This window comes from Ctenopharyngodon idella, chromosome 21, assembly GCF_019924925.1.
Source record: "Ctenopharyngodon idella isolate HZGC_01 chromosome 21, HZGC01, whole genome shotgun sequence".
NCBI lineage: Eukaryota > Metazoa > Chordata > Actinopteri > Cypriniformes > Xenocyprididae > Ctenopharyngodon > Ctenopharyngodon idella.
Window position 1 is genome coordinate 7,099,364 of NC_067240.1, and position 19,316 is coordinate 7,118,679.

General features: G+C 38.1%; 1 protein-coding gene across 2 annotated transcripts; it reads left to right on the top strand.

Annotated features, from left to right (window-relative positions):
* Positions 1–2,983: 2,983 nt before the first annotated feature.
* On the top strand, positions 2,984–17,079 carry LOC127503396 (alpha-protein kinase 2-like). 2 transcript variants are annotated; one of them, XM_051877091.1, is made up of 11 exons: positions 2,984–3,162; positions 4,945–7,535; positions 8,852–10,280; positions 11,541–11,694; positions 12,215–12,345; positions 12,556–12,594; positions 12,759–13,057; positions 13,151–13,239; positions 15,812–16,029; positions 16,151–16,199; positions 16,569–17,079. In XM_051877091.1, the coding sequence occupies exons 2-11, from the start codon at positions 4,962–4,964 to the stop codon at positions 16,768–16,770; spliced, it is 5,184 nt and encodes a 1,727-aa protein (XP_051733051.1). In that variant the 5' UTR covers positions 2,984–3,162; positions 4,945–4,961; the 3' UTR covers positions 16,771–17,079. The 2 variants fall into 2 exon arrangements, with proteins under 2 accessions (XP_051733051.1, XP_051733052.1); XM_051877092.1 differs by lacking the exon at positions 12,556–12,594.
* Positions 17,080–19,316: the final 2,237 nt, after the last annotated feature.

The following is a 19,316-nucleotide window of genomic DNA, read 5'->3' on the forward strand; positions in this document are numbered from 1 at the left end:
GTGGATAAGTAATTTAATTACAGTAACGTGTTACTTGGTAACGCGTTACACCCATCACTGGCCTTTCTCCACCGACGTTCTGAGTTGTTCATAGCGTTTGTAAGGATGCTGATCTTTCGAAGGCAGCTGTCTGACGAACGGGAACATGGTTTGTGTAACATTAGCAACACATTATTAGCTGTTTGATAACGTAGTCAAGCAAAAGGCTAATCATATTAAATGAAAAAAATAAAAAGCGATACCATTGTGCTGCGTTTACCTCAGTAAGTTGACCGAGTGGATCTCTGAGCTCATGCAAATGAGTGGAGGCGGGGCTAATTAGCATATTCATAGATCCGTGTATACTAAATGAAGCAAGGGTGTAGAGTTACATTCAAGCTATTTTAAGGCATGAAGACATTTTTTTTCACAGGAAAAAACGTTTAAATATGTCATTTTGGTGATCAAAGACGAGTTTTAACGGATATTATTGACTACAAGGGGAATTTAAATGCTGAACCCATTTTTTAACCACTGCACAACATTACATATCTATTTTTATAGAAAGATATGTTGTGATGTTTTGTGTAATCTAATGCCACTCCTCTGCTTGACTGTTTATGAGAGGCATCTGCATTTATAGACGTGTGTGTGTTTGTGTGTGTGTGTTTTAAGAGGAATCTGATGAGTGAGGCTCAATGGGGAAATAAGGTCACACCACTTGACTTGTAGATGTGAGTGTGTGTGTGTATGTGAGTGTGTGTGTGTGTGTGTGTGTTTCATGTACTGTATTCCCTACGTTGTGGGGACGCAAGGATACACACAAGGATAGTGATAGACACTTTTAATCTTGTGGGGACACGTTTTGGTCCTCATGAGGAAAACAGCTTATAAATCATACTAAATTATGTTTTTTGAAAATTTTGAAAACTTTTTGAAAAAAAAGTTTTCTGTGATGGGTAGGTTTAGGAGTTACGGGATAGAATATACAGTTTGTAAAGTATAAAAATCATTGTCTATGGAAAGTCCCCACAAAACATGGAAACCCAACGTGTGTGTGTGTGTGTGTGTGTGTGTGTGTGTGTATGTTTCTGTGATTTATGAGGACACAAATTTGTATAATGACATGGGTATTACACTGGTATTATGATGTAAACATGAAATATGAGGAAATATATTATGGACATAGTCCTCATATTTAAAATAGCTTTAAAACATACTAAACAATGTTTTATTAAAAATGTAAAAATGCAGAATGTTTTCTGTGATGGGTAGGTTTAGGAGTAGGGGTAGTGTAGGGGGATAGAATGTACAGTTTGTACAGTATAAAAACCATTACACCTCCTCACTTTGATAGCAAAAAAACCTGTGTGTGTAAAAGCTTATATTCTAGTGTGTGCGTAGTTCATGACCCGGTCTCAGGACACAGACTGGAGTCAAGGGTTTATGCCCTCTGAGGTTTGCAGTAGGACACTGAAGGATTGAAGACAGTATGTTCCCACAGGGATCAATCATAAGGCAACACTTTCTTAAGACTGAAACCTCAGCACGATTTTAACAGCCTGCAAAGCTTAAAGGTTTCTTGACCTGTGCCAATCCTAAGCTGGAGTATGTCGAATAAATTTGTTGCATCCAGAGACACGCGTGTAAATTGAGGGAGATATTAAACACAACAATGAAACCTTTAATGAACTCAACTTTGGATTCATCACAAGTGAACCTCACTTTGAACCCTAATTTTGCAGTAAAATTTGCATGCAAATTTTGTCAGTTTATAATCTGTGCACTACATAACAATATGAATAGCTCACCTAAAAAAGTTACATTTTCTTCGATGAACAGAAATAACAGCATTTATTTGAAATATATTTTCTGTAACAAGTATTTACTGTCACTTTTGATTAGTGAAAAGTATTAATAAAAAAAAAACAGTGTAACTATGAATGGATATCTTCCAAAGTGATAAATTAAGAGATTAATAAATCAGATTGGTTTATCAGACCTCTTATTAAATATTCATAGGAATTGCCACAACATTTACAAGTGAACCTCACACTGAACCCTAATTTTGCAGTAAAATTTGCATGCAAATTTTGTCAGTTTATAATCTGTGCACCACATAACAATATATGAATAGCTCACCTAAAAAAGTTCAGTCCGCTTCTCATAAAAAGCCATTGTATGAATTCAAAAAACTTATACTAGAACACAAATTGTATAGATGACTTTTCTGGTACTTGGTGCTTTTGCATCAAACCTCTATTTTTGAAGCAGCTTTACAGTGATAAACAGGAAAATAATGATCAATAATGCAATATTTCTTTAATAACACAATGAAACGGAAAATCAAGCACGCTGCTTGTTGACAGCTTCATGAATCAGTTCACATAGATGTTGAGATAGAGAGAAAGTTTCCATTACTGCGTTCCTCGAATCAAATGCACCTGTTGGGAAGGCCACCTCACATTACAGAGGTGTGTGCTGGAGAGAGAGAGCATTTGAAAAGGTGGATAAGGTGATGGATATTAGCGTGTCTAAGGAAAGAACGAAGCACTTCTGAGAACTACACAATCTTCTTCCTCTATGTCAGAGCTTGTAGATCAGATCCTCCCTGTGGAGTTTTAAACATTTCTTATTTAAATTCCCTCTATCTGCGTCTGCAACACTGATGCAGGATAAACACTTGGCAAACTGACTCTGAAAGGCATTAAAATACCTTTCAATGTCAAATTCCCCTCCACTGTTCTGACAGTAATAATCTCATTCTGGCTCCGCAGATGAAAACACCTCGGAGAGCTTCTTCGTGATGTTTGTCAACTCTGATTATCGCAAGGCGGGCAAATATAGCGGTGAAGTGATAAATCATCTGGCATGGCACATGTCTCTGCTATCAGGTAACCCACTTTGAACTAAGGGGGATGTTGACTAAAAATAAACCCTCTCCCCAAACCCCCAAGACATTTCAGCTTTACGTGAACCTCATATTCTCCAGACCTACATCACTGTTGAGTATAATTGCCCATTTGGATGTTAAAAAAAAGGGTAGTGGGATTTTGTCACTGGGATTTTCTCTGTTAGGACAAACAGTTTCTGTTGTGAATGCAGAGAACTGATGCCAAGAGCTGTCTGCTTTAAGAGTGAGATTTTTGGAAGGTCTCTCATGACAGATGTGTCCTAATTAAGGTAATGGACTCTCAAAGGTTGTGAGGTTTAATGACTTTAACTTTTAAAATAAAATAATTTTTGTATTTTATCTATTTCTTGAATTAATTACACAGATGTTTTTATAGTTATGTTTACTATCACAGTGCACTTTTCATATTCTAACAAGAAATGTAGTTTTAAAGGTCATGTTTTTTTTGAATAGGTACTTTTTTGTTGTTGTTGTTTTGCATGCATATTAAATGAGTCAGGTGGTGTATATGAGTAATAATTGACCTTATTTATTTATGTTTTGCTTTACGTCTGTTAAGTTATTTATGAAGTGTTGCATCTGAGTGCGTGATGACAGTTTAAGAGTAGCTTAAGAAAATCATGCAGGTAGGAAAAACAGGGCTGAGTCATATTCATTTGATAGCGCTGACGTAGGAATCACGTATGGAAATTACACACACACATGGTTTGATACAAATCTAAATGGAAAATCATTTGACTAATCAGTCAGTCAGTTTTCCAGTGTAGCCCAACACCATCGGGCAACAATACAGGTTGTTTGTAATGGAAAAACCTAGGATTAAACGCATTTATTTTTATTTCTAAAATGACTTTAATACTTAAAATGACATTTATTTAATAAAGATTTTATATTAAGTTAGCTTATTTAGTATTATTATATATTTTATATATATATGATATCATTTTTCATTTATATTATATAAATGTATGTGTGTTTAATATTAGATAAATAATACAATAATATACATTTTATAATTAACATTAAATTAACATTAACTTTAACATTAAATAGGTAATGCAATATGAAAATGTTCTTAAATATTACAATATTAAAGATGTTCTCTGAAAGACATTTTCAACGTTTTTAATCTCAAATCTATCTTGCATGTCATTTATCAACACAAGCCATCCAGCATTTAATACGATATTCTAAAATCGATCTATCTTACTGCAGTGTGTAACAAGTGTCTCATAGCAGCCACCGAGCGAACACACAGAGTAACGTTATAACATCATATCAACACACTCAAATGTATCTAATATGATAAACAGAGCTGCGTTACCTCATACTCATGACCGGAAAAGCGGAAGCAGCGCCGGCGACTGTGGCATAATAAAAGTTCCGCTGCTCGTGAGGCGTGTGTTGCGCAATCGCTCCAGCGGCCTCGTTCAGCTCCCACAACACTCGGCCCTGCTCTGCTTCATACTACAGTAACGTTAATAATCACATCCATGAACATGATTTCTTCCCGAGTCCTATCCCGATTATTTTCCACTGGCTGTGAGGTGAAGACCACATGTCCCAAGATTCCGCGCTCAAACTTGGCGTCATCAAGCTACGCCATTGTTTTGAATAGGCCTCTAGCGACCTCTAGAGGACAGAAAATTCTACATATTGCACCTTTAACCCAAGCTACTAAAAAGAATACAATGTCTAAAAAACCACAATAGTGCCACACACTGTAAAAAAGAATTGTTGGTTTAATGTAAAAAAGTAAGTTACCTGGTTGCCTTAAAATTTTGAGTTCATTGAAATTAAAAATTTGAGTTAATACAATGAAGGCAATTGGTTTAATCAACATAAACTCAAAATTTTATGTTATCTGAACTACATTAATTATCTAAGTTGATTTGACAAAAGAAAAAATGTTGTGTTAACAAATCATGAAAATCATTCTTTGCTGAATCTTTCTTTTTTAAATGAGCTCTCAATTTCTATGCGTCTAACTGTTCCTTGTTTTCTTTTTCCTCTTTTTTTCTATTTCCTCTCTTGCAATGGTGTGTGCGCAGTGATCCAGAGAGAGGAGATGACAGCTGAGCGGGTTGACAATCTGCTGCTCTTGGACACAGATGCTGTCAACTCTTCCCTCGCCTCAGTGCCCATAAAGCAAGATGAGCCGGCCCATGCCCCGGACAACCAGACAGACGACAGCGTCAGTCCAGTCCCTGATCAACAGCCTGATCCAGCCTCAGAAAGCCAGGGCAGGGCCATGGAAATCCATAGTCCAAACATTCACGGGGAAACAGAAAACGAGAGTGGTTTAGTCTTAACGCATCCCCTGGATCACACTGCACTGATTGAACAGAAAATAAATCATCCAAATGCTGATAAAAGCAATAATTGTGACTTTGATACTGGTGTTGTAATGGAGACTGACAATATTACGAACAGCACTGACAACCCTGACCCAATTCACCTTATGGACGTGGACAATATGATAGACAGAAATCAAAATAACAAACAAAGTGATTTAAAAACTATAGAGGATCCAAATGAGGCTCATGGCACTTTAATGAGTCCAGAAGTTCCATCATTAACAGAACACAACAGACAAGAAGAAATGAGCCAATACACCATTTTAAACCAATATTCCTCCTCTGAGAGTGTTGGACTTGAGGTTAGCCAAATGGCTAATGATGACGATCCCCTGGTAAATACTGTCTCTGATGTAATGAATAGTGAGAAAAACCATGAACAACCATTTTCGATAGCAAACAATGAGACTGATGCGACTTCCCCTGAATCATTCATCCAGACCTGCGGGGATACACCTGAAGGTGTTTATGTAGCAGTGGAAGCAGTGACTGCCTATAACACTGACCCAGAAATACATGACATTGCAGGGCACTTGACGTGTGCTGGCTTCACAACTTCCCAGACACCAAAGATAGAAGATCCGAAGACTGACGATCCTATATGTTTGGCCGATTTGCACAAAGCAGATATCTTAACACATGCCTCCACATTATTAGATTCTTTGGGGATGAGCAACGTATTAGAAACAGCTGACATGCCTGCCAATGACAGTGAGATCATTCAGACTGTAAATAAAGACTCGGCTTCCTCAAATGGTGAGTTTTGCACTGCCGTTTTTACCCAGACGGTTCAGAACCTTCGACAGGTTTCAGAACATGATGTAACGGATTTGGAATCCAACAGAACTGATGATTCCATGCTTGATAGAATGATAGATACAAAATTCTCATTTGAAGTCAGTAGAGTGCAACCATTGGTGGCTTGTAGCCATGATACGGGTGCGACAATAGGTAATAATGAGTCATTTTCCCCCCAATCCATACTTGAAACACCACAGATTGGTGAAAAACATGAGAAGGATCTCTCACAGGTGGTCCCTAACCCAACACCTGTCACGAATGGAGATTTAGGTAAATGTTCTGAGGAGACCGGGGGCGGTTGCTTAAAGTTCACAGGAATGGAACGTGATGTTAAGGCTGGTAGTGAGTTGTGGCTGGACGCTTGCCAGTTCTTGGCAGGTGAAGAGGATGAGGGTGCTATTTTTGACAAGTGGGGTCGTTCGTGCTCTCCCAGCCCCCTTACGGCCCATTCAGACAACACAAAAGCCTCAGATTACTCCAGGAGAGAGAACATTTCAATTGACCACCATGCTGAGGATTTGGAGCTGAGGTTTAAACCTGTTGAGAGGTGGTCGTCCTCAGACAGCTGGGCTAGCGCTCTTTCAGACTGGTTCCAGGCAGTTAACACCTATCCGGAAGACTTGAGTGCTAACACTTCAGGCTCTGGTTCTAAGCATAGTATGGCAATCCAGGACAAGATTTTGGAGCAAAGGACAGGTCCAGATAATGCAAACAACACTGGACAGACTTGTCTGTCTCTGAACCTCCTAGAACCAGAAGAACCAGGTCAAGCCTCAAGCAGAGGACAAGTCCAGTCTGATAACACTAATGGAACTAAAGGAGATAAAGACGGACTTCCTTCACATTCAGACGCAGACAGTCGGGACAATACAATGATGGAGAACAACATGAGTTTGTTGGAGACTTTGGTTAAATCTGAATCCCTTAAACCAGATGAGAATGCAGCCATTGATACGTTTAATGGATCAAAGTCATGTATGTCTTCTGCAAATGAGTTCAACCCCAAACAATATGGAAGTCAGCACATCTCAGTTAACACATATCTGGAAGACTTGAGTGCTAACATTTCAAGCTCTGGTTCTAAGCATAGTATGGCAATCCAGGACAAGATTTTGGAGCAAAGGACAGGTCCAGATAATGCAAACAACACTGGACAGACTTGTCTGTCTCTGAACGTCCTAGAACCAGAAGAACCAGGTCAAGCCTCAAGCAGAGGGCAAGTCCTGTCTGATAACACTAATGGAACTAAAGGAGATAAAGATGGACTTCCTTCACATTCAGATGCAGACAGTCGGGACAATACAACGATGGAGAACAACATGAGTTTGTTGGAGACTTTGGTTAAATCCGAATCTCTTAAACCAGATAAGAATGCAGCCATTGATACGTTTAATGCATCAAAGTCGTGTATGTCTTCTGCAAATGAGTTCAACCCCAAACAATATGGAAGTCAGCACATCTCTGGAGAGCTTTGGAGTGCAAAGGTGAGATTACTAGCACACTTCTTCAAATATAATTAGCACAGGCAGATGTAGACTGCAGATGTGGAGTATTCTTTAGGTCTTTTGCAATTTGCATTGAGAGATTTGCACTTCAGAGTTTTCAGTTTAACCTAAAGGTTAGTTTTGGTTACCTGCACTGAAATAACCTCATATTGAGCTTAAGTATTTTAAAAGCTGAATCTGAATGCAACTACTACATGGTTGCAGAATTACACAGAAATTGACATTTGTACCTTTAGTTCAATGATGGGATCATACACCATGTTAATACCTCATATACCAAGCTACTGTACTTTAAAGAATACACTGGTACATCTCCAAAAACATGGCATTACTGTCACACAAAAAATGCCAATACCATGGTATTTGTGGTATTTTTTTTTTTTACATAGTTTTGTTAGATATCATTTCCATTATGGAAAAGTCTTCTACATGTTACTGTGACAGAATGTGATTTTAAATAGCCTGTCACCTTCAACATTTCCTTTAATAGATCTTACATGTTTTTAACACTTTCATTGTGACTTTCATTATTTATTATGACACTCTATGTGCTGGAAGAGCCCAGTCATTCCATGCATGAATATCACTTCATAATGTACTCTCTCTCCCTCTCTCTCTCTCTCTCTCTCTCTTTCTCATACACACATAACAAACACTAACTTCTAGAGCCATTTTTGACAAATTCATCCACAAAGTATGGCTTAAACCCACTCACTAATCCTTAAACATTCACCATTTCCCTCATTCATGACAGACAGCTGTGGCTGCTGAGGAAATGTGAGGTGCAGAGAAAAATACTGATAAACATAAATGTAGACTAATTATAGAGGGTGGCAGATGATAATAGACCAGAGAGCAAAAGTGGACCTGGAGAGGAAGGGGGTTGAGTGGCACGAGCACAGCTGAGGGCCGAAATACGACCCCTGCTCGCAACTTCAGTGTCGTACTGTATGGCAGTTTCTCCAATCCCACAGACCCCTGAGGTAGTGGGAGAGCTGTGATTGGTTCACCTGCTTTACACAGTAGCTGTGATCACTATAATAGAGATGATCCCTGCCATTGCCAACCACATGTGGCTTTGGACTGCTGCATGAAAGCATAACGATTTTTACATTAGGCAGACCATCGCCTCAGTGAGGTACGTAAACAAACAATGACATGCAGTTTGGACGAGAATAGGCCTAAATTGTGACTTGTCAAATGATACTAATTCTTCAGTTACTAGGCTGTCTTCAGATAGGCCTTTCTGTCTTCTGCATGACATTTAATGTTTTGTCCATGTTTTTGTGTTTCAGTCGGAGGGAAATAAGTTGGTGGAGGTAACTGGAGACAAAATTTCTGTACTTGGGTTGGTCTTCGAAGAGGAACGTCAAAGCAGCTTTTCTTCTCTGAAGATCTCAGCTTACACCAGCAACAAGAATTTAACTGGCTGTGTGAGTGGCGAGGAGCGGCGTCACGGCTCCAATGTGAATCACCACACATGTCTCTCTCAATCGGACGTTCACGTGTCTTCTGAGGCGGGATGTGCTGAAGGTAATGGATCGTTTGTGCATTCTAACTCTGAGGACTGTACAGTGAAGCCAAGAGAAGAGGAAAGAAGTACAATTCCAGGATTTATTATGCCGTTTGCTCCACTCTGTACTGGAAATAATTTCCTCAATCATAGTTTATTGAGAGAGGACAGTCCACGAGCTGATCTAGATCTTTCTCATAAAGGGATTGTTGATGATCCTTCCATCAAGGATACTCATAGAAAATCAGAGTACAGTGATACCTGTGACATCAGCAAAGAGCTTTCTAAGTTACTTTTACTCACAGGAGAGCATTTTATGGTGTCTGAGGACAAACGTGTTGCATATGTTACTCTAGACTTGGAGGAACCCAGAAATTTGAGTCTTTGTTCTTTGTCAAACTGTGAGGAACTACCTAAAACAGACAATATGCCTCACAAGACCTCCAAGACTTCCTCAGATGGTAAAACACACTCTAAACATAAGGAGAAACTGGCTGAAAAGCAGCAACATGGGATTCAAACATTAAAAAAGCAAGATCTTCAGTTTTCATCCCAGGTGAAGGACGAATTCAACTCAGAAGGAGCTGGTTGTGAAGATTGTCCGGTTACTGTCATTGAAACTATCGTCATCACAGAGAAGACGGTTCCTAAAGTCCAAGTGAAAAAGAAAAAGAAGCTTGTGCAACATGGGATGTCAAAACCCGAGAACGATCCACCAACTAACATAGTGAGCAGGAGCGCTCAGAAGAGCACAATTGGCAAGACGGAGAACCTTAATGTGAAGATGGCATCAAATGGTCTGGATAAACCAGCATATCATCTTCCCACCAAAATGGACATTACTAACAAAGATAGCACTCAAATAGTCATGTCAGTGAGACCCAAAGTAGAACCCAGTGGGGCCAAGATGGACCCTGCCAGCGTAAATACCACTCAGAAAGCTGTCCCTATAAAACTCAAAGCAGATGCCAGTAACACAGCCAAGATGGAAAATAAGACGTGCACATCAGATTCTCCTAGCGAGTGTTTACCCAACATGCCGAGTGACGACATAAAGCGCAGGCGAATTGCAGACGTGTCTGGAGCAGTTCCGATAAGGACGAGGCCACAGCTGCCTGCAATTTTCCGCCAAGCAAGAAAAGATGGAGAAGATGTGACCCGAAAAGCTTACAGTGAGGTTGTCAAGCAGAAGATTCCAAAACCCAAAGAAGGTTCTCCAAATATATTCCTGTTCAACTTAGAATTAAAAGTCAATCCATTAGAACAGAGCTAAACTCTACATGACATTGGGTCCCTAAAGTCCAATGTCCTGCAGAGTCTAGCTTCAACCTGCCCAAAACACACTTGTCTTGAGGTTTTATAGTAATCCTGAAGACCTTGTTTAGCTTGTTCAGATGTGTTTGATTAGGACTGGAGCTAAACTCTGCAGAATAGTGACAGGATTGGATACCCCTGCATTACAACATTTTGTTTTTATGCCAGTTTATGAGTCAGAAATGTCAGAACCCTGCAGGAAAAAACTCCAACTTGAACCAGTCTGATGTGGTTTGCTGGTCTTAACTGGTTTAAACTGGTCTCCCAGCCTAGTTAAGGTGGTTTGCCAACTGGTCAAGTGTCAGAAAACCTCTATAAAAAAAAAAAAAGAAAAAAGAAAAAAAGAAACAGTCACCTTAAGGAGACCAGCTAATCACCTCAAGGGATAGTTAACCCAAAAATGAAGATTATCCAATGATTTACCCACCCTCATGCCATCCTAGGTGTATATGATTATCTTCTTTCAGACGAACACATTCAGAGTTATATTAAAAAATATCCTGGCTCTTCCAAGCTTTATAATGGTAGTGAGTGGTGCTCACTATTTTGAAGCCCAAAAAAGTGCATCCATCCATCATAAAACTAATCCACACGGCTCCAGGGGGTTAATAAAGGCCTTCTGAAGTGAAGTGATGGGTTTTTGTAAGAAAAATATCCATATTTAAAACTTTATAAACTATAATAACCAGTTTCCGACAAACATCCGTACACAGGTCAATTTACGGCGGAAGCGTAACCTCTGAACCGCGAGAGGTGTCTACTCTCACCTACCTCTACACCTCTTGCGGTTCAAACAAATAGGGCTGGGCAACAAACTCAAGCTCCTTTATTCATATATCAAAATCTTCTGACATTTCTATTTAAAAATTCTTGTTTTAGACTTCTAATTTGTGACCGGTGTTTTCTTTTGTTCTATCCTCTGCGGTTCCGTGTTCATCAATACGTCCTGCGTCACGTCAGAAGTTACGCATCCGCCGTAAGTCGACTTGCGTACGGATGCTTACGGTAATTTTCATTTTTGGGTTAACTATCCCTTTAGGCTGGGTTAAGCTGTTTCTAGGGGAATACATGGCAGCAGGTTACCAAATATTGCACAAATAATTGGCCATGTGAAAAATGGTCTTTAAATGACATATTTTTATGTGTTTTTGTTGTAGTTGTGGTTCCTTGTGTAGTGTCAGAGATCCAGGCTGACCCTGTCCCTGCTGACCCCCAAAACATCTTACTTTGGTGCCAGTTCAGCCCCATCCCACCTGATGCCACCATTAAGTGGACTAAAGAGGGAAGAGTGCTGTCAGAGATAAACAAAGTGTAAGAAAAACCCTCTTTACCCATCAGTCCCCACTTCATCTTATACCTACTTTATCATCTGCATCTGGGTCCAAATTTAATTAGTTAACTAAGATGAAAAAACATAATTCTTTCTGAAGAAACACACCGTAACTTTTTTTACCACTTGGTGGCACTCTGTCGTTGTCTAAATCTGCTGTACATTTTGGCAGAGACCTGACTGAACATCAGCGCACTGGTGATTCAGCCATGAGTTGGAGTGGGAGCGAAATGAACCTTTTACATAACCATGTGATTCATTCCTACTAAATGCTGACTATGCCTCTCAAACAGGCCTCTGCTTTCCAGAATGGTCCTTCTGAGCTGTTTTGTAAGCTGTAACTAAAGTTATAGCGTATATAATAGGGATTCAGGGATGAACATCTGCGTAGACCATTGTATTTAGTCTTTAGGGCCTTGACAGTTGATTAAGTAATTGAAAATATTTGCCCAAATGTGTGAAAAAAATGATTGATTTATTAGGTTTTTCTTTTTTCTGCAGAGAGAAGGATGACGGCCGCTTCACCCTGACAATCCTAGAGGCTTGCAGTAAAGATTTAGGGCTGTACAAATGCAGTCTGAATGCTGCCAACATTTCTGTTTCAACCTCAGAGTACCATCTCACGTCTGAGGGTAAGACATAGAGGGCTGCTTTCTCACAATAATCTGATTAAAGGCTATAAATTAAGATTTTAATTTGCTGATGTACTCCATGACTAAGCAGAAAGTTACAGCAGGTTGTTTAACTTGTGCTCTGAAGCTTCAGCAGGGAGAAGACAATAAAATAATGGCAGATAGCTTATTACACACATTGACTTAACTGTCTACATTTTTTAATTGCAGTGCTTATGGAACTAGTCATTCCGAGTCATGATAAACCAGGTAAACCTTAATTTCATGGTCTCTTGAGAATCTCCCGTTCCTATGAGTAGCTAAACTATTATGAACATTTTCTTTTATGCAAATCTGACAGGTATATGTTTTTAATGGCTACTGGGTGTAATTGGTTAGTTATACAACAGTTCTCCCCCTATTTAATCTCCTAGCTGAGCCCAGGGTAATGGACGGGGATGAGGAGAACATCCAGTGCAGCCCGCTTTTATTTAAGGAGGATTTTCTCGCAGATCAGTACTTTGGAGAGAATCAACCCGCTAGCATAGTGACTGAGAAGGTCCACTTCGGTGAAGGCATGCACCGCAAGGCTTTCAGGACCACTCTTAGAGAATGCAATCTGCCACGATTCAACCCTGGCCATCCCTGCGTCCTGAAAGTCCACAACGGCATCAGCTATGGGATTAAAAATAATGAGGAGCTTGTCCAGAAGAACTACAGCCTGGCTGTGGAGGTGAGAATGGATGTCTTCAGGGAGATGTTTAATTAAGAAATTAACTTAAGGAAATTTGGGACTGATTTTTTTTTCTCTCTCTGTATTAACCAGGAATGTCATGTGCAGAACACCGCCAGGGAATATATTAAAGCGTACAATAGTGTGGCCAAGTCTGCTGAATCATTTGGAGAGGTGCCAGAGTAAGTTTATCAAACTCTCCAACTGTCTCCTTGCTGTCTACACACTATTGACGTTACACAGTAATGTTTGTAATGTGAGGTGTAAAAAGAACTAGGAGATTTGTATGTAGTACACTCAATTAAAAGTTAAAGGTACCTAACCAAAATGTTCCTGAGTGAAGTGAAAACATTCAAAGATCTAGTAAGATCTACAGTAAGATCTACAGTATGTTCAAAAGTTTGGGTCAAAGCCAGAATTGCGAGTTATAAAGCCAGAATTGCGAGTTAAAAAGTCAGAATTGCGAGTTATAAAGCCAGAATTGCGAGTTATAAAGCCAGAATTGTGAGTTATAAAGCCAGAATTGCGAGTTAAAAAGCCAGAATTGCGAGTTAAAAAGTCAGAATTGCGAGTTATAAAGCCAGAATTGCGAGTTATAAAGTCAGAATTGCGAGTTATAAAGCCAGAATTGCGAGTTATAAAGTCAGAATTGCGAGTTAAAAAGTCAGAATTGCGAGTTATAAAGCCAGAATTGCGAGTTATAAAGTCAGAATTGCGAGTTATAAAGCCAGAATTGCGAGTTATAAAGTCAGAATTGCGAGTTATAAAGTCAGAATTGCGAGTTATAAAGTCAGAATTGCGAGTTATAAAGCCAGAATTGCGAGTTATAAAGTCAGAATTGCGAGTTATAAAGTCAGAATTGCGAGTTATAAAGCCAGAATTGCGAGTTATAAAGTCAGAATTGCGAGTTAAAAAGTCAGAATTGCGAGTTATAAAGTCAGAATTGCGAGTTATAAAGCCAGAATTGCGAGTTATAAAGTCAGAATTGCGAGTTATAAAGCCAGAATTGCGAGTTATAAAGCCAGAATTGCGAGTTATAAAGTCAGAATTGCGAGTTAAAAAGTCAGAATTGCGAGTTATAAAGTCAGAATTGCGAGTTATAAAGTCAGAATTATGAGTTAAAAGTCAGAATTGCAGGTCATAAAGTCAGAATTGTGTGATATAAAGTCAGAATTGCGAGTTATAAAGCCAGAATTGCGAGTTATAAAGTCAGAATTGCGAGTTAAAAAGTCAGAATTGCGAGTTATAAAGTCAGAATTGCGAGTTATAAAGCCAGAATTGCGAGTTATAAAGTCAGAATTGCGAGTTATAAAGCCAGAATTGCGAGTTATAAAGCCAGAATTGCGAGTTATAAAGTCAGAATTGCGAGTTAAAAAGTCAGAATTGCGAGTTATAAAGTCAGAATTGCGAGTTATAAAGTCAGAATTATGAGTTAAAAGTCAGAATTGCAGGTCATAAAGTCAGAATTGTGTGATATAAAGTCAGAATTGCAAGTTATAAAGTCAGAATTATGAGTTAATAGTCAGAACTGCAGGTCATAAAGTCAGAATTCTGAGTTAATAGTCAGAATTGCAGGTCATAGTCAGAATTGCGTGATATAAAGTCAGAATTGCAAATTATAAAGTCAGAATTGCGAGATATAAAGTCAGAATTGCGTGATATAAAGTCAGAATTGCAAGTTATAAAGTCAGAATTATGAGTTAATAGTCAGAACTGCAGGTCATAAAGTCAGAATTGCGTGATATAAAGTCAGAATTGCAAGTTATAAAGTCAGAATTATGAGTTAAAAGTCAGAATTGCAGGTCATAAAGTCAGAATTGTGTGATATAAAGTCAGAATTGCAAGTTATAAAGTCAGAATTATGAGTTAATAGTCAGAACTGCAGGTCATAAAGTCAGAATTCTGAGTTAATAGTCAGAATTGCAGGTCATAGTCAGAATTGCGTGATATAAAGTCAGAATTGCAAATTATAAAGTCAGAATTGCGAGATATAAAGTCAGAATTGCGTGATATAAAGTCAGAATTGCAAGTTATAAAGTCAGAATTATGAGTTAATAGTCAGAACTGCAGGTCATAAAGTCAGAATTGCGTGATATAAAGTCAGAATTGCGAGTTATAAAGTCAGAATTATGAGTTAATAGTCAGAACTGCAGGTCATAAAGTCAGAATTGCGTGATATAAAGTCAGAATTTCGAGTTATAGTCAAAATTGCGTGATATATTGCAATTATGACTTTTTTCTCAGAATTGCGAGTTTATATCACAATTCTGACTTTATAACTCACAATTACATGTTATAAAGTCAGAATTGTGAGATAAAGTCAGAATGATAAAAACTCACAATTGCGAGATAAAGTCAGAATTGCGACTATATCTCGCAATTATAACTTTATAACATGCAATTGCGAAATGTGAGATGCAAACTCGCAATTGCAAGAAAAAAGTCAGAATTGTGAGATAAAAAGTCGCAATTACCTTTTTTATTTTTTTATTTAGTGGCGGAAGCTTCCATATCAACTGAATGCATCCTTGCTAAATAAAATTTATTTGCTAAATAAAATGTAAGATCTTTCTGACCCCAAGCTTTAGAAAAGGTAGCTTTTTGGTAGTGTACATTATGTTAGGCTCTAGGACACATTTTAAAATTCAGCAAAAATTTTATATTTACACATAAAGAAAGTGAATTCATCAGCATTCATAAACATCAGTATTTTTTTTTTTTTTTTTTAAAAACCCACTTTATTTAATTTCCCAGAATCATCCCTATTTATTTGGTGCACCGGCCATCTAACGAAATCCCTTACGCCACGCTAGAGGAGGAGCTGCTGGGAGACTTCGTGAAGTATTCTGTGAAGGACGGGAAGGAGATCAACCTGATGCGCAGAGACTCTGAGGCGGGACAGAAATGCTGTGCCTTTCAGCACTGGGTCTACACACAGACAGAGGGCAATCTGCTGGTCACTGATATGCAGGGTAAATAATGTGCTTCCATTTGACCACATGTTGCACATCACGACATTAACAGTAAAGATGTTGGATGTAGATGTAGTGAAGCAAAACATTTTTAAGATTCACAATTTTTATTCATGTACAGGTGTCGGTATGAAACTAACAGATGTTGGGATTGCCACCGGTAAAAAAGGGTAAGTTCTGAAACAAATATAAATATATCTAATAGAAATCTATATTAAATAATAATAATAATAATAGTACATTTAAATATCCCTTTCACAATTAAATATTTAAATATGTAAATAGGCCTATATAATAGAAATTAGAGCTGCACGATTCTGAATAAATTGAGAATCACAATTTTTTTGTTTAAAATAGAGATCACATTTACTCTATTTTGATTACTACCATAGAAATCAGTGTTTATATCCGAACTATAAACTTTCGTGCAGCTCTAATAATAAATTATTTAAATATCCCCTTCTTATATTTAAGTGATATTTAAATATTTATAATAAAAAATGTGTAGTAAGCAGTAATATTTATTTTTATTGGTCCAGCTATAAGGGATTCAAGGGAAACTGTGCCACGTCCTTTATTGATCAGTTCAAAGCTCTGCATCAGTGTAACAGGTACTGTGAGCTACTGGGCCTGACGTCACTCCAACCCAAGCCAAAACGGACCGTTGTCCCCCCAAAGCCAAAAACACAACCCTTGACAAAGAAAAAAACCTTCGGCCCTGTTCTGAATGGCAAATCCTGATTAGACAGCAGCCCTGAAGATTTGCTTATAGGATAAATAGTTTGCAGGTTTTATCAATGAAGTCTTTCTTAGGGACAAACGTGTTTCTGAGATGTTTCTTTAAATGTAAGATGACATTCATCTGTAAGGACAGTAGGGAGGTTATTTCTTTCTTGAGAGTTCTTTTGTGCTATTTTTAATTAGCGTATTACTGATTTTATTGATTTTTTAAAATGTTTTTAAGGAGTAAGTGGATTGTGACAGAATTGATTTTTATTTTTTAATGTAATATTTTTGTTAAAACCAAAGAAATATAGGAAGTTATCAGCCTATAGTGTTTTATCCTGACTTGCTTTGTTGAAAAGTTCATTATTGTGCCAGTGGTGCTGCCATCTGTTTCTTTATTATTAGCCTACTGGCACTATTGTATAATAGACGTGCCAGAATAATAACAAAGAACTGGAAACGGTTCCTTGTGTTATTATGATTGTATGTTATGATAGTACTTTTAACTGCTAAAACTTGAGTTAATTCACCCAAAAATGAAAAAATTGTCATCAATTAGGCTACTCACCCTAATATCATTCCAAACCCGCAAGACTTTCGTTTATCCTTGAAACTCAAATTAAGATATTTTAAATGAAATCTGACAGATTTCTGTCCCTCCGTTGGCAGTCTACTCAACTTTGTCACTTCAAAAAGATCATAAAGATCATTAACATATCTGATGTGTGCGTTGATGAATGTTTACACGTGAATAAAAGCCTCAATTCAATTTATTAAAATGGGTCATACCATGAGCAGTTGAAATACGCTAGAATACCTTGCTCAATTAAAGGTGTAGTAAGCAATTTCTGAGAAACGCTGTTAACAGTGGATGGACCGACCACCAAAACACACTTGTAGCCAATCAGCAGTAAGCGGTGTATACATATAGGGGGGAGGTGCCTATAGCTGCGTTTCCACCGCAGGAACTTTCCCCGGGAACTAGGAACTTTGGGGTGGTACTCAGTGTTCTTCGACCACAGGAACCAGGGTCTAAATGAAGTTCCAGGTAAAAAATTCCCCTCTAAAAGTATCTGCTCGTGAGGTAGTGCTTTCGGAACTTTCGGGGGTGGGAACATGCTGATTGGTTGAGTTCACACAGTATTTTGATTGGTTGACACCACGCAGCATTTTATTTCAACCATCGTTTTTTTAAAGTCTGTTGCTGTGCATGCAGTAAGAATTGTTTGCTATTTGAATCAACAATGGAGTTTAAAAAATACGACCAATGGACTGACGATGAGGTTCAGGCTTTATTAAGCTTATATGAGGAGGACAAAATCCAGCGGAAACTGGAAAGTCTGGAAAGTCGCGCGCAGTCCTATGTCACTGGACTATCTTCACGGTACTTTTAGACCGCTGTGGAAATGCAGCTAGCAATAGGTCCCGCAAGTTCCTGGGACAAATTGTTCTGGGTAATTTGTGTGGAAACGCAGCTTATGTTGCACTTTGTGTTTGTGAATTTGGGGGCGGAGCTATCAAGATAGGGGTGTGATCCGTTTGGGTAGGGGTGTGTTTGTTTTGGTGATTTCAAATATCAACAGCGTTTCTCAGAAATCGCTTACTGCACCTTTAAGTATGTGCAATTATTGCATAGACGGAGCAAAAACATAAAAAGTGTATATGCATAGTTCAGTTGAAACCTTGCCCTCTTTGGCTTGCTGTTAATGCGGTTAAACTGAATGTACGAAGCTTAAATAAATAACAACACTTAAATAAGAATGCGCTGTTTATTTTTCAATCAGTTACGGGCAATTCACACAAAGTCTTACGGGTTTGGAATGACATGAGGGTCAGTAAATGATGACAGAATTTTCACTTTGGGGTGAACTAACCCTTTAAATAGATATTTACCTTATGAGTGAGATGAATGTACAACATGGTAAAAATTGTTAACGTAACTGCTAGAATTGAATGTAGGAAGCTGCTCATTTTCAATGTTAAAATTTACAAAGTAAAAATGCAAGTAAAAACATGTATTTCATTTACTGTTTAGTATTTAGTTTTACTTTATCTATTCTGTTTGTCTCTGGGAAGGTAGTATAAGGTGGTGAATATGATCCTATGGAAAAGTTTGTACACTTGCCCTAGTAAACAGCTGTTGATTTGCCTCAGTAAGAATGACAATCCTCCCACCTTCACGTTTCCATCATCCTTTGAAAGTCAAATGACTTGTTGCCTCATTACTATATATAAACACCCACGTTTGAAGCAACATATTTGTCCTGTTAATGTTAATGAACCGCACAAATGAATCACCTGAAATTAAAAACTGTGATGCTAGCTACTCTATGCAAATCTAGATAGTCTTATATTTAAGTATTAGTGGTCTTAGTGAATGTGAATTGAAGGTCCATAGGTTATAAGATTCTTGGTTTGACTGAACCACAGTCTTGTTGTATTAGCTTTAAATGGGCTTTTCTGAATGATATATTGTAAAATAATAAATATAATTTTTCTTTTTTGAGTACGTGCTTGATTTTAATCATATCATGAGTTACAAATAACACTTGACCCATTAA

Excerpts from the sequence above, each read along its gene's own strand:
- LOC127503396 (XM_051877091.1), top strand. The coding sequence starts at position 4,962 with ATGACAGCTGAGCGGGTTGACAATCTGCTGCTCTTGGACACAGATGCT. Across the intron at positions 13,058-13,150 it reads ACTACAGCCTGGCTGTGGAG|GAATGTCATGTGCAGAACAC; the intron begins GTGAGAATGGAT and ends TGTATTAACCAG. Across the intron at positions 16,200-16,568 it reads ATTGCCACCGGTAAAAAAGG|CTATAAGGGATTCAAGGGAA; the intron begins GTAAGTTCTGAA and ends TTATTGGTCCAG.